A 15,388-nucleotide genomic window follows, 5' to 3' on the forward strand; every position below is an offset into this window, starting at 1 on the left:
TCACACAGAAGAGATCTCCCCACATGTAAATCTATCACTGTCTGCCAAGAATCTGGATGTATCTCTGCTATATGATCATCTCTCACCTGTATCTCCAGGTTAGTAAGTTTCTTTGGTAAACAGCTGGCTGGAAGGAGTAAGGTCCATAATACCTCTCTGTATTTCCCCCTTACCAGGCCACAGTGGTTGTTCTGCACTGATGTGATGAAAGAGTTAGGGAAAGATGGATACCACAAGAACACAGAATCACAGAATGATTAGGTTGGAAGGGACCTCTGTAGGTCATCTTGACCAAACTCTGCTCAAGCAGAGTCACCCAGAGCAGGCTGTCCAGGACCATGTTCAGACATCTTTAGAATATCTCCAAGGAGAGAAATTCCACAAGCTCTCTGGGCAGCCTGTGCCAGTGCTCCATCATTTTCACAGTAAAAAAATGTTTCCTGATGTTCTGATGGAGCTTCCCATGTTTCAGTTTGTGCCCATTGCCTCTTGACCTGTCACTGGACACCACTTGAAAAGAGTCTGGCTCTGCCTTCCTTGCACCCTCCCTTCAGATATTTGTACACATTGATGAGATCCCCAATAAGTCTTCTTTTCTCTCAGCTAAACAATGCTACCTCTCTCAGCCTTTCCTTAAAGGAGAGATGACGTGCTGTCAACAATCTTTCTCATGCAGTCCAGGATACAGTCGACATTCTTTGTGACAATGGCACATCGCTGCCTCATGTTCAACACGGTATCCACCAGGACCCCTAGCTCTTCATCTGCAAAGCTCCTTTCCAGATGTACCCCCAGCATGTACTGGTGCTTGAGGTTTTTCATCCCCAGGTGCAGGACTCTACACTTCTCCATGTTGAACTGCATGAGGTTCCTGCCAAGCCATTTCTCCAGCTTGTCAAGGTCCCTCTGGATGGCAGCACAACACTGAAGTATCAGCTACTTCTTCCTATTTTGTGTCTTCAGCAAACTTGCTGAGGGTGTATTCTGCCTCATCGTCTAGATCATTACTGAAGACATTGAACATGACTGGTCCCAGTATTGACCCCTGGGGTACACCACTGGTTACTGGCCTCCAACTAGACTTTGTACCATTGATCACCGACCTCCGGGCCCAGCCATTCAGCCAATTTTCAGTGTCCCCATCCAGACTATGTAATTCATTAGCAGAACATTATCAAGTTGGTCAAAAGCATGACTTCCCCTTTGTGAATCCATGCTGACTACTCCCAATCACCTTCTTGTCCCTCAAGTGCCTGGAAATGTTTTCCAGGATTAGCTGCTCCTATATCTTCCCAGGGATTAAGATGAAGCTGACCAGCCTGGAGTTTCCTTCCTGCCTTTTTTTTGAAGATAGGAATGTCATTTGCTTTCCTCTAGTCCTCAGGCACCTCTCCCTACTACCATGATTGATCATGGTTGAAAGTGGCCTCGAAATGACATCAGCCAACTCCCTTAGCACTCATACCATCATGGCCCATGGACTTGTGTATGTAAAGTGTGTATTTGAAAGGATTTTCAAAGACTGCTGAGTAAAACACTGCTATGTTTTGGGTCTCATCTTTTATCCTGAAGAATGTGTGGAGAACAAACTTGTTACAACCAGATCTACTTCTAAAATGCCGTGGAAGTCAGAAAGCAAAAGATGAAATGAGGTGACATTAAGAAGCATATGATCATTTAAGAATTCTTCCTGGCTTATGTAGGAGACCTAAGAGAAATTGACCTCAACCCAGTCTTAAAAATGTCAGTTACAGGCTGACAACTTTACTAAGGTATCTAGTTAAGCATATGAAGGTGTTGTGTCATGAGTTCCCCATGAGTTCCTTCCCTTTTTACTTGTCTTTGACTCTTGAGATCTTGCCCACAGTTTTCATTTCTTACCTCAGTGGCCTATTAACTACTTGCTCCCACAGTCTTACAATCAAGGACTGTCAAAGGTGTCCCTATGCTGGAGGCAGCTATGTGGAAAGTGGGAAAAAGAAAACTACCCCTTTTGATGGGGGCAAAGAGAAGGAGTCCTGCAACAAGGCACCACTTGAATTGGAGGCAGTCTGCCTTCTTAAGCAAAACATTCAGCTCCCAAAGGATAGTCACTTGATGGCTCTGACAGACACATAAAATAGTCATTTGTGTTTGACTATGGCAGATATATGACCTGATGTCAGAACTCTTTCAAACTTCCCATTGATTAATACAGAAAAGATGAAGATTTGCAGAGGCAGTTATTAAACCAGTACCTCTCCACACTGAAACTGAATGCGCTTCTGAATAAACTGAATATGGTGTAATGTAATTTAGCCAGAGGAAACAGAAAATAGAAGGATCATTTCTGAGTGGTTAAATCTCTATTTCTGTTACCTAAATGACAGTGGGCTGAGAAAGCTTGAGGCCAGCTCAGTGAAGCAGGAAGGAAAGTCATTTCTCTAATTCACATTATCCCCCAGATTGCGGTAGGGAAAACAGAGGGATATGAGTATTTAAGTGAAGAGGACTGCAATGCCATTCTCTGAACTTCTCACTGATTTTGACGGCCCTGATTTTGTGTGAATTACAGATGCATCCAGATCCAAAAAGAGCCTAGGCAAGGTGTTTACTGAAGTGAGAAATGATTTATATTGTTATCCTTATGTCAGTGCTAAAAGGCAAAAGATATAAAGCAGTAATAACATTGATTGTTTAATACACATTTCAGGAAATATTCTTTTCAGGCTTTACATCAAATACCATTGTGATTTTTTTTAATTTAGTTTTTCTAGAACAATTTATTTAAAAGTTTAAAGTTCAGTGTGACTAAACTTTGTTAACGTTGAAAATTCGTGAAACAGCTTTTGTAAAACTAACTTTGTAGTTTACATTTTCTGACTCCTCCGGCAGGCTTTTCGGGTAATCCACAGCACAGGTTATTTAAGGGAATAAATTATTCTCTCCAAAACCGTGCTGTAAAATGAATGTTCTCTCTGCCCTCTCGTGGCCACACGCCGGTGCTGCAGTTTTACCACGGTGGGAATTTCAAATGCCTGCATTGCATTTCGATGCTCCTAATATTTCGCTTTTACTTTACAGAACAAACATAAAATTTTGTATCCCCAAGCAAGTTTTTCTGTATACACTGTATTTATTAATATCTTTTATTTGAGCACAGAAGTTGACTACGTAGACTGTCAAATTGATTACATACCATTTTCTTAGTTTTACCTTATAACACAGTGTCTGAAGATGTGACTTGTATGTTAAAAGAAGTGTGTATGAATTTCTTTTCTAGCCAATAAGCTCATTTTAGTCCAAGGACCTGCGTCTCACTTTTGGCCTGTTCACCTGACAGACATCACATATTCACATATGCAGTTTCTTAATTTCAGTGATTATTTATAAAAATCCTGCTCAAAGTTTCCATGTCAAGTCAATCAATCAATACGTAAGCCAATCCCAGTGGAGTTCCTTTAGATTTATCCCAGAGTGAGGACAGGATCAGACCATATTTTACAAAGACCCCCTGCAGTTTAAGGGTTATCATGTATCCCTTGTATGTATAATGATATCAAATACAGGCTTATAGAGGGTTGTACAGTTTCATTTAAGGCCAAAGTGAGCTGCTACTGCTGCTTATCAGCTTTTCTGATGATCAAGTATACACACTAAGAATAGGTACATATACATGCACAGTGGTAGCTCGAATGCTTGTTAGCTGGTAAGGTTCTGAATGAGAAATTCTGTAGCAGACAGAATAAAAATATAGAGCCTATAACACAGTTATTTAAGAGAACAGTATTATATAAAATGAGAACAGAATAGATTATTCACTGTCAAGATTAAACTAAAGAGGTGAGAGTATTTTGCTGTTTTAATAACACATATATTGGAAAATGGAAAAAAAAAAGCCTTTACTTTGTACATTACCTTCAGACTTTCTCCTACCTGTCACTTTTCACAGTCAGCCCAAGTTCCCACACCCTTATCTCTCACATTTCTGAGGTTACTAGGAAAATCCCCACTGAGGACTACTGCACAAGCACAGCCTGTGCTGCTGTTGTGCCAATTCCACCATGCACCAGCTGCACTTAGCATGAGAGGGAAATAAGACCCAGAAAACATTTACCACTGGTTATAAATTTCAAATGGGGGTGGACTCTGCAACCCTCCAGGCTACCCTTGGGGATGCATAAATTCATGTGGAGTATAAATAAGCGTAAGTACAGATTTGTTAGGAAATGTCTCCTGGTATGGAGCCTGGGGAAGCATGCAGTAGTGGCTGAGCCAGTGGGGGAAGTATCTTCTGACAGTGGTCTCTTATTTCCCCCCACCTGCTTTTTTCACACACAACTGACATTTCTAGTTCAAAAACAATTCAGAAACAGCTGCATTCACACTTTCCTATTTCAAGCCATATGTGAGCCCTGGATAAAAGCACGATAGGTACCCAGGTGTACCTTCCCTGGTATTTAATTTTTTTGTAGGCATCTAAATTAAATTGCTGCGTTTTTGTTCCTAGCTGCCGAAAGAAATCAGCTGCTGAATTAGGATGTACCATTTCATTTGAAATGCCTCTTGAGAGACAGAGCAAACTTGCACCTCTCAGAATTGATGATGATCTCTAAGGGCAACTAGGCACTTAGTCAAAAAGGTAACCACATTCAAAGACAAGCACAGCACCCAACACACGTTTTTATTTTTAATTTGATCCTCTCTCTTCAACAGCAGGGTTCAGGGAAAGTTCCTCTCCATTATTTTATAAATAAAATTCTACATATTGGGCCTATAATGTATTTTTATTACCTCAAGATGCAGATGTACTTTATGTACTCACAGAATTGAACAGCTAAGAGAAGCAGCTGATTTTACAAAGTTCCTCTCTGTTCTCCCTCACAAATTCATGCAAACAGACCAGCTAAGCCCTGCTGGGAATCAACAGCACATGGAGCTCATCAGAAAATACTGGCTCTGTTCAGCATCTCCACAAGTTGTAAATCTACTTGTTTTCAACTGAAAAAATCAGAATAAAGCTCCTCAGAGATATAAGTTGACCTGTTGTATACTTTGAATCTCAGTGATGCAAAGTAATTTAATGTGTTCTCTTTGATGTGAGGCAGGGTGGTTTTAGGAACTAAGGGTCAAAACCCAAGCAGAGATTTGAGTTAGAATATGCCTAGTAGTTGCCTCTGGTTTTGAACCACTGCTCATCTATCACTTTTTACCTGTATATGCATAAATGTGGTATTTGCAGTCAGATACAATGACTTAATGTGCCCTACAATATAAATATTGCACTGTGCATATTTATGCATCTGTCCTGTGATATACAGTGTATAAAATTTAACTCCCGTTTTTCATACTTAACCATTTATTCATTCATTATGGCTGAGGTATCAAATATATTTGAGGAAAAAGAGAATACATGTTTTGCAATAGGTAGAATGTGAAGCAGTAATTGAAAGGATTGGTAATATTTCTTGTTTAGTTATTGACTATCTCTAGCAATATATGTAAGATCAACCCCCCACATCTGCCTGAAGCGCACGAAATCTGATAAAAATTAAAGCAGGAAGTGTCAGATATGTGCTTTGCTTTCAACTCTGTTGAACCATAAACTGACTTCTATTTTAATCGAATATGGTTTCAGGTAAGGCAGAAGAATGTGGTCTGTACCAGTCATCACATAAACATCCTCCTGCAGATATCTGATTCTATACCACAATCCGATAACACAAAATACTGGCTTTTTTGCTCTACAGCAGAAAGAAACAAGAATCTAAAGCTGCCATCTTTGTGATTCTGTGCACATATCACCTACTGTATGCTTTCCCTCTGTTATTGGTAATCCTGAAAACGTAAAAGTAAAACAAAACAAGTCATTGAATAATCCTAATAATGAAAGCGTGACTGTACTCTATATGAATATTCTACACTTTTCTATCCACCATTTCATAATTTTGACGCTTTAGGCAACATATATCCCTGAGTAATGCCAAATTCATATATTACCAAGACCCAAAGTCCCTGAAAAGAACAGCAAGGATGGGAATTGAGTAGCACTAACAGATAGGAGCTATTCTTGGGAAAATCAAGATATTCTCTGTAATACTACGGAAAAGAATCAAAATTCTTAGTTTGATAAGCATTTCTGCTAGATTTTTAGAAGGAAAATTGATTGAAGTCCAGCTCACTCTTCAGGTTTTGCTGACATCAAAAGAGTTTGTTTCTTCACTTAAGTCCCACTGAAGTTCATTTATTAGCTGTATTAGAGTGTCATCAACTGGTTCCAGGTACTGCTGCTTTTCCCCATGAGAAACGTAATGCATTTTTGAAAGACTCATCTCAATAAGGAAAATACTGCTGATTTAGGATTTAAATGTAGTAGTACCATCAGAAATCACAATTTAGCCAATGTTCTCTTTCTTGGACCATTACTTAGTACTAGAAGCAGCATTTACACATCCATTTAATCTGTTACAGAACAAGCAGACTTGAGGATCTCACATGAAGTCCTCCTTCTATTTTCAGTAACAGCCCTTCCTATATTTCTTGCACAAGTAGGATCCACCTTCCAAAGCAATCAATATCTCCATCTTTCAGTATTTCTCCATCACATGCTGTGTGAGTGAAAAAGGTACATATTGTGGATGGGACAAAAGGTAGGGGTGTATCACCTAAAGAAGGCAAAACTTCTTTTGAGATTACCTAAACCCTTGCCTGACAGCAGCTCTAAAAGGACAGGGTTTAAGCTCAGAGCCTGCCAAAAGGTACAGCTGATTGCATCAGACCTGCATATATCAATAGTTTCGTTTCCAACTCAGGCAAAAGCTTATTCAGGAGCTGCTGTCAGACTGCCTCCAAAACCAGAATGGTCTTACTGGCCAAGACAGAAGTTCCTCTGAGCCAAGCACCTTATCTTTGGCAGAAACCCGTGGCAGATACTGGCAGTGCACAGCATACTGTGGCAATGAAGTCCATCATATCTGTGTTCTGTTTGCAAAAGCTCTTCCTTTAGTTTAGACTAAAGCTTCTGATTCATAATTTCTTTTCATTCACTTAGTTCTTGTGTTGTCAGAAATAAAATAGTTTTCTATTCTTCTTCTATGCATGAATCATGATTTTATAGTTCTTTATTTTTTCCCCTGTCGATCATTTCTTTCACTGCCCAAGAAGCATTGGGCTATGTAGCTCTTCCTGTAATTTTGATTATGCTTTCCTATGGTCATACAACCGAACTTCTAGCTAATTACTTCATAGGATTCACATGCACAGATATGAAAAGAAGAAAAAAAAATTACACTGTCCATGGTTCTTTGAGTTAAAACACACATAAGGATCCTGTAAGCCTCTATTCCCCTTGCTAATGGTACGGATTTTTTTTTCATAAGTATTCTGACGCCCCTCTATACTTTACATCCACAAGTGCAAATTGGATATCTATGGATGCCCATGCATCTGTGCTAGATGTAATTCAGTGACTGTCACTAGTGAAAACATTTCCAACTCCTATTAATGGTTACTTTTCAAGAGGGGGTAATTTTCAAAATGTCTTGTTCAGTGTCTGGAAATTTCTAGTAGCCTGTCATATTGTAAGCACTTGGACCAAGGCCATCACACTTGTCATCTTTTGAAGAAAATGCAGTGGGCAGCTGCAAAAGCAGTTGAAGCGAAACTAAGATTGAAAAATTGCCTGTGTTAAGCTCAACCTTCCCCTTTCCTTTGGATTGCCACTGGTGATTATGGGGCAATGCAAGCTGAGCTAGCTAAAAACAAAGCATTGGGGATTTTGTAGGGTTAGTTTCCATCCATGCAGTTTCATGATGGCTCTTACTGGCACTAGAGATGTGGCAGGATATTGCAGTCATAGGGTGGAGAGACGCAGGGCTGCTCCTATTGCCAAGAGCCTGCAGTCAGAGCGGATCAAACCGATCGTGTGCCTGGGTGCCAGATTCTTAGTATAAAGACAGAAATGGTCTCAGTTCCACTGACCAGCCTAGCCTGCCACCTTAGGTCTTTGGAAGTGCAAGAGACTGATTTCCTGCCCCTGTGAAGGAAAATTGACAGAGGAATAGGAGTTTGTAATGCCACATGCCCAAGTCTTCAGCTCCTTCTGAGAGTAAAACAGTGTCTCTTTACATTCCACTACATCTGTCCAAATGATTTATTGCAATCAACCCCATGATAAGCACTCAGACTTTTAAATTAATCAGTAGATTGTCAGCTGTCCTCTCTATAAGCTTAAGTCAGAATCTAAAATAAGCCCGGTGTTGTTTTTGCATGGAGGCTTTAATAACAGACATAAATATTATGTGTATGGCAGGGAAGGCTGGGAGCTCCTGAACCCTGCTAGAATTCATGCTGGTAAGCCTTGATAGTCTGTCACTTGATTTACTTTAGTCCTTTCCTTGCTTTTTCCCAATTCATGAATAATATCTGTATTTGGATAATAAATAATCTGGTGAGTAATAGCTATAGCAATGTATGTTGCCTGTTGTACCCCTTTGCTTCCCATTGCACTATCCAGTGATTGTTTTCTTGGCTCACATGCTCTCAAACCAAACAGAAATTTTGCACAGCGTAGCATAATTCCTCCTTTATGTACTTTTCACCTAGCTCTTCCTCTGCTGAAGGAAAATAAATCAAAAGCCATCTCCTGTGTCCATGCTGTGGAGCTTGCAATAAGAGGGCAACCTAACTGTACTTGCTGCTGGGCCAATGTTTGGGCTCCTGCTTTCGTCCCATAGCAGCCATCATTAATGCTAGTTGATGTGTAGCCCTTCGCTGTTACTAGGTGATATGTGCCTTAAAAAAACAGCTCCTATTGCTGCTCAGGGATTCTCACAAATCTTGTTTGCTCTCGGTTCACATGGTACGCAGTGAGGTTTGCAGGACCAGAACACAAAGTTCGGGGAGTTTCCTTCTGCTGTTCATTTGTCCGTAAATCACTAAGAAATTCCACGGTTTTCCTGATTACAGAAAGAATAATGTCCTGTCCTGGTGGCAGGCGATGAAAAAACTTCTACTTCATAGGCTGGGGCCTGGATTTTCCCCCATACAGACAATGTGTTAACCAGTAGCCTTCAGCATGGAACTGGCAGCAGTGCCCAAGTGTCAACGTGTCACGCTGCAAAACTGGTGTTTCACCAATACTTCTTAAGTAAAGTATTTTCTGAGACTTGGAGAGAAGCCCAAAGATTGCTTTGGGCCTCTACTTTCAAAAGGCACAATTCCCTTCATAATCTTTTTGGGTCTCTCGCTCTCTTTGATGTTTCAAGTCTGAATGAATATCAAGACTAGATATTCTAAGGACTGTAGTCTCACTACTTTGGATTGAATAAGATTCATCAGCCACCAGTTGATTAGTATTGTCTTTCAAGTAGCCATATTAATGTCGTAGAGGAATGGCAGAGCTCAGGCCACGTCCCAACTATGAATTTTTCTATTAAAAAAGATGAATTTCATCATGGTTTTTTTTCCTTTTTTTTTTTTTTTTTTTCGGGGGTGTGTCTTCTAAAGATACGTGGAATGTAAGGATATCTGGTTACTGGTTATACAGCATAAAAGGCTAAAACAAGAGACAGGAGAAGTAATAAATTAAACTCTCAGTATCCAAACCCTGAGGAAGAGGAGATAACAAAACAGTAACAAAGAGCAGAACTTTTAGATCAGTGATTGATGGGGCCTTAAAGAACCACTCAACGCCTCATGGAGGTTCAGCCAGAGCTTTGTAGCTGGTTATCATGGATCTCATGGGAAAGAGCAAACTTAAGATGGGGTTTTTGAAAGGGCTTGGGGGATCACATAAAACTTACTATGGGATGTTTTAAAGGGATGTGGGAAAGTGCTGAACTTATTTGGGGATGGTTTAGGGGAGGGCCAAAGACAGTCAAGGGGAGGGGTCAAGATAGATGGCGGAAGAACATGCATGGGAAAATGGAGAAGAGGGAGGATAAAGGAATTTGGCTGCATGCAAGCAATCTACTGTGCTTGTCTGGTCATGTCTTGTGCCTGATCATCATGGTTTGTCCTATCCTTGTGTTAATATCTGTATGTTTCCCTGTATGAGTGTGCTCTCTGGTCTGTGTGCATGCATGCATGTGTTTGTGTATGCATGACTAGCAAGTTTCAAGCTAGGCTAACTGGTGAGTAGAGTGTTCTGAGTGCCAGCTTCTTGAGATGGAGACCAGGGCTCAAAGGGACTTGCAGGTCTGAGGGCTACCAATGGGAGAGACTGATTGGGCACTGGCTATTAGACAGTCTGAACATCTAATGGGACCCATTTTTATGTGTGTGTGCAGTCCTAATATGAACTTAAAGCTGGACTAGCTGGTGAGCAGCAGAATAGGTATGGCAGCTGGCTACCAGACCGAGCATAGGTCAGGACACTGGGGTGGACCAGGGGTTTGTGAACCAGCTGCTGCAGGGACCACAGGTCTGGAACAGCTGCTGGAGGGAGATTCTGCTCACAGACCTGCTAGCAAACACTGAGTTTGATTAACCTGTGAGTGAAAACAAGATCATGCCATTTGCAAGTTTGTGTGAGTCCTGTTGGTGTGTATGTGGTGTCTGCAAAGGCATTGCTGTCTGGTCTGACAGTTAGCTGTGGCTGTATAGATAGTGTATACGTGTTGTGTGTTTTTTTGGGGATGCCCAGTGCCACCACTGGCTGGACCTGGCATCAGGTTAGTTGAGGCCTCTGGGGACTAGAAGGAAGAATCCCGTAGATCTTGGGTGTACTCCAACAGATTTGGCTTCCCTTTAATGGGTACAAATTCAGTTTCTTTTCAAAACTTACTGAAAACTTACTGAAATTTTGGAGGAAGCCTAAAGAAACAATATTCCACTTAGAAGAGAATGTTTTGATAAGAAATATGAAATGGAAATATGGGCTTATAATGGAGGAGCCCCTTCTGCATGTGTGTCTGGTAACTGTAATGTTGTTCACATTAACAGAGGAATCAGGACACCCACAGGGCAGATCTTGTAGGACATTAGGGATGACATTATCTCACATATAAAAAACAAGGTAATTGCATTACAGTATGACTTTGGTTAGATGTTATTCCTCCGTGGGGGTCCAAGAAGCTTGTTTTTTTCCTGACTAGTCGCCTTTCAGATTTATATCTTGCAGGACTTATAAACAACAGGAAAAGTGCTTTCTCTACATTTTACTTGATTTTCTTCAGCTACATATGACAAAAAGGTACCAGTGGTTTTGGTCCTGCATCTGTTTGTTATTCACACAGTAGGATTCTTTTTATCTGTACCATGCTTCTTTATTTTTACTGTTTCTTTTAATTTTGTTTAAAATGCTTTCAATTATACAGCTATTGTTTTGCAATTAGTTTTTACAACCAACAAGATATCAGTTGCACAGAATTAAATAGAATTTATACTGTACTGCCACTGAAGTAAACTAGTACAACACTCACTACAATCGTTGCCTTATACATTAATCATTTGTACAGAATACATACATTAAAACATGAAGACAGGTTTGCATTTCAGTTTTCATATGTTTTCTTCGCATGACTTTTAGTTTTGAATACACATTGCATCTTCTCCAAGTCTTTCACTTTCAGTCTTCTGATTCTGATATTAATGTAGTTGTTTAAATTCATATCCCTAAAAATATCAGAAAAATAAAACAAAATCTATAATAGTCAGGTTAGATGGTGAGTAAAGAATAAAAGAAATCCAATTAAATAGGAAGGAATATTGGCTTCTGATAGATCAGGTATCTTTCCTGGCCTAAACTTCCACTTTATGCATGTGGCAGATGCAAGTCAGGGTTAGCCAACTGAAACGTGGTTCCAAAACAAATAGACAGTTCAGATTTAAAACAGCAGCTATGAAAAGAAGGACTGTTATTGAAGAACTGTTTAAAATTATTCTTAGAAAGGGCAGGAAATATTTTCCTAACTTGAAAAAATTTTTGAGACATCAAAAAAACTTCTCATCTTAACTTGGAATGAAAAATCAAAATCTCAAACATTACCTCAGTAAGAGAATCTGAAAAAATAGGTTTGGATCAGGAAAAAAAATAAAAAAAATCAAAAAACAAGTTTTTCTGACCATTTCAAAATGCTGCAATTGAGTGTTCATTTTTTCCCCTCTAATTTGCATAAATTTAGAAAATGAAAGAGTAATTTTTAGGTAATTTTCGTTGGTCATTTTATAGTGCTGAAATGGGATATTTTAATGATTCTGAATCTTTTTCACCAAAGCTTTAAACTTTTCAAAATGAAACCTGATCTAAAAAAGTGTTGCCAAACCTAATCTTCTCATGTGAGCTTTTTGGCTTTGACTATTTGGTACTTTCTCATTAGCAAAAATTTCATAGAGATTCTCTACTAGTTCTTGTGATGAAGCTTTTTGATTTCATGAACTGCAAATCTTTCTTGTGGCAAATTGGTCTCATATTGAAATGTTTAGAGAATATCCCTTGAGGAAGGCTGGTTGTGTTTGATCATTGCTAACTTGTGATTTAATATACATTTTAATAAATGGCTTGAATACTTGTTTATTGTTACCTGGTTCAGATTCCTGGACACCTTGAGACAGACTGACAGGCAGTGACTTCCCAAATCTCTGTGGCAAATTTAGAAGTGATTGAATGGAACTTCTAACAAGTGGAGATCTCCCAAGCCTCTGTGATAAATTTGGAGCATGCCTAGGTAGATTCTCTCCAAAAGCTCTTCCAAATCTCAGAGGCAAATTAGCAATTGGTTTAATGCTTCTTTCTTCTGGGTAGTTTCTTCCAAACCTAAGAGGTAAATTAGCAACTGAATTTGGCACTTTATTTACTGTAGGAGTGTTCATTTTAATGATATTTTTTGATCCCCAGTCTTTCATTTCTTCAAAATTCAGACTCCTCTGTTTTTCTTCCAAGATACTGTCTTTAATCTGAAGAAAAAGTAAAAGGATACGAGCATCTGTATAGCGTATTATTTCAGCTACCAATCAGACAAAGTATTCATTTTCATATCTCCCTAGAAAGCTGCTGTGTAACATTCTTTTTCTCTTTTTCTGTTATCTAATGCTTTCTAACTGTATTTGCTGAACTCCATTCTAGTGTGGATTACTTCATTTGGAGACATTGTCCTGCATACCTTTTCAGTCCTCTGACTGCAAGAGCACTTCACGTCAGCTTCTGCAACTGTTCAAATGGAGTAAATTGGAAATATTCTGGGCATAGGTGTTGGTAACTCTGCCATCAGTTTTATGTGGACAGGTGTTGTCAGGTCCACATTTGCTAATATCACTGGCTGAAGGGGAAGATGATCTTGGGGAGAAGATGCTGGCTATATTTAGTGACTTGATACAGATACAACTCATCTGGTCCAGATGAACAGGAGGATGGGCCAAGCCACCTGGAGGTATGTCTCACTTCTTCCTAAGCACTGTGTGGGTGCTTTTGACCCAAGATTATAATGGGCTAACAGCCAGCAAAATGAATGGAAAGTATTTGGGTCAAGTCCACCTCAAACCTGTTCTGGCCTCATAGCACAGAGGTTGCCCTGAGCTTTAAATTACTTTAATCCTCCACTAATACACAAGATACATGAGTTGCTCCTGGGCTGTCAGAGCCAACCAGTACAAAAACTAACTTCTGTGGCTACAGTAAATAATTGAGCTCAGTATGTTACTTCTCTTAGGATGTAAAGTGCAGCTTTTACCTGCAAAATAACTATATCAACCTGACCCTTTCCTATATATCGGTGTTCTTTCCCTGGGTGTATTGAAAATCACTCATTCTGATTTTTGTGACAAAAATAAATTTCTCTGCCTTAGCAGCAAACATGTACAAATATGATTTTCCACTCCAGTTAAAGACACAAATGCTACTAATTCTAATTTCAGTTTCTTATCCACATTTGGTGGTTTCACCACCACCAAGGAACGAACCATTCTAGTTCATACTCCATGATTAAAATGTCAAATAAACTATGCCTCTGATTGCACCTGTGAACCTGAAGAGAGATCTGAACACCAGGGGATTTCACTAAAATAATTAAAGGTGTATTTTGCTTTGAGGGATCTTTATTACACCAATGACAATAAGACAAAAAGAGAAGTTGGCTCTCACTTCCCAGGGAGTATTTGCAGGGCAGACAAGAAGAAAAAAAAATACAGATGAGCTGTGCAAATTTGATTTGGCATCTATTGAGATATAATAAATGTGCAACCCTGCAAAGATATTTTTATAGTCAATTTCCAGAGCAGAATTTAAGAACATTAACTATATTAGATTTATAATGTTCTCTGTTTATCATTATTCTTTGAGTATTACAAGCATGCCTTTATTAATTCTGGATTAATAATATATTTGTTATATTATGTGCATAAAATGCCTGACAGGAATGTTAATTGAGGCCCCACTGTGTAAGTAAGAAACATTTCAGAAAAAGTCTCAACCTAATCGCAGGGCTGTATTGCAAGAAAATTGAAACACGAATTGATTTACACAGTATGTGTGTCAGAGCAAATGAATTTCCCGAAAATTTTCTCAACAAGCTTCTTTCATACTGCTAGTGCTGTAATGCCAAATACTGTGCAAAGAGGTTAGGAGAGCCATTGTCAAAAAATTCAAAGTACTCAGGATTTGACCTACAGTTCCTCCGAATACTGTCTTAGTAATACGAATCTTACCTTGTAATATTTATCATCATCATCTTCTCTGCTCTGCAGACTGGACTTCATCAGTTCATCTAGGCACATACTATTCGATGTTAGAAAGACCACCATAGCTAAAGTAAGTAGAATAAACTTCTGGGTTGAAATGACTTCCATTTTCTCAAATTGAGCTCAGTTAGAAAGCTCAGAATCTGTACAGAAAAGCAAACTGCCATCATTTTATATCATCAGAAAACAAAAAGACATTGTTTCCTATGACATCAATCTCAAAAGCTTCAATTCTTAATATTAATTAATGAAGTAATTTGAATATATTTGAAGAATGTTGGGAATTTTTTTGTGCGAACCTTTTTAATCAACATAGCTTCTTGTTAGGGACACGCTGACTTTACAATTATTTTCTTTGCATGAAATATGTCTTAATTAGCTAAATTTGAGAGCCATGACAGTAGAGACAACAGTCACAATGTTCTATCTCTATTTGTAGACAAAAAACACCTCTTTCTTTTGTATCAGTGTCCTCAGAAAGACTATGAAAGGAACCTTTCTCCATGCATGCATTCTTCTGCTTCAGTGGTCCTTTTGGAGCATATAATTCTCGTTTTTAGATATGGGGACATTTGGCCCATTTAAAACAAGTGCTATATATTGACATTGTTCATCAGGTTATATAATCATCAAATTACAGAACATCCTGAATTGGAAGGGACCAGCAAGGATCATCAGGTCCAAATCCTGGGTCTGCACAGGACCACCTAAAAATCAGACCATATATCTGAGA

General features: G+C 39.1%; 1 protein-coding gene across 1 annotated transcript; it reads right to left on the minus strand.

Annotated features, from left to right (window-relative positions):
* Positions 1–633: 633 nt before the first annotated feature.
* Positions 634–14,763, minus strand: NPVF (neuropeptide VF precursor). Its single transcript, XM_035556469.2, has 3 exons — positions 14,623–14,763; positions 12,490–12,876; positions 634–906 (listed from the first exon to the last, which is right to left on the minus strand). The coding sequence occupies exons 1-3, from the start codon at positions 14,761–14,763 to the stop codon at positions 634–636; spliced, it is 801 nt and encodes a 266-aa protein (XP_035412362.2).
* Between the last annotated feature and the right edge of the window lie 625 nt (positions 14,764–15,388).

This window comes from Cygnus atratus, chromosome 2 (assembly GCF_013377495.2).
Source record: "Cygnus atratus isolate AKBS03 ecotype Queensland, Australia chromosome 2, CAtr_DNAZoo_HiC_assembly, whole genome shotgun sequence".
NCBI classification, from domain to species: domain Eukaryota; kingdom Metazoa; phylum Chordata; class Aves; order Anseriformes; family Anatidae; genus Cygnus; species Cygnus atratus.

What these genes read in the sequence shown, in the direction of transcription:
- NPVF (XM_035556469.2), bottom strand. Translation starts at nt 14,763, where the DNA reads ATGGAAGTCATTTCAACCCAGAAGTTTATTCTACTTACTTTAGCTATG. An exon ending in ATGATGATAAATATTACAAG is followed by an intron (nt 12,877 to 14,622) that starts GTAAGATTCGTA and finishes CTTTTTCTTCAG; the next exon opens with ATTAAAGACAGTATCTTGGA. An exon ending in AACCAGGTAACAATAAACAA is followed by an intron (nt 907 to 12,489) that starts GTATTCAAGCCA and finishes GCTGCCATCCAG; the next exon opens with AGGGACCTTGACAAGCTGGA.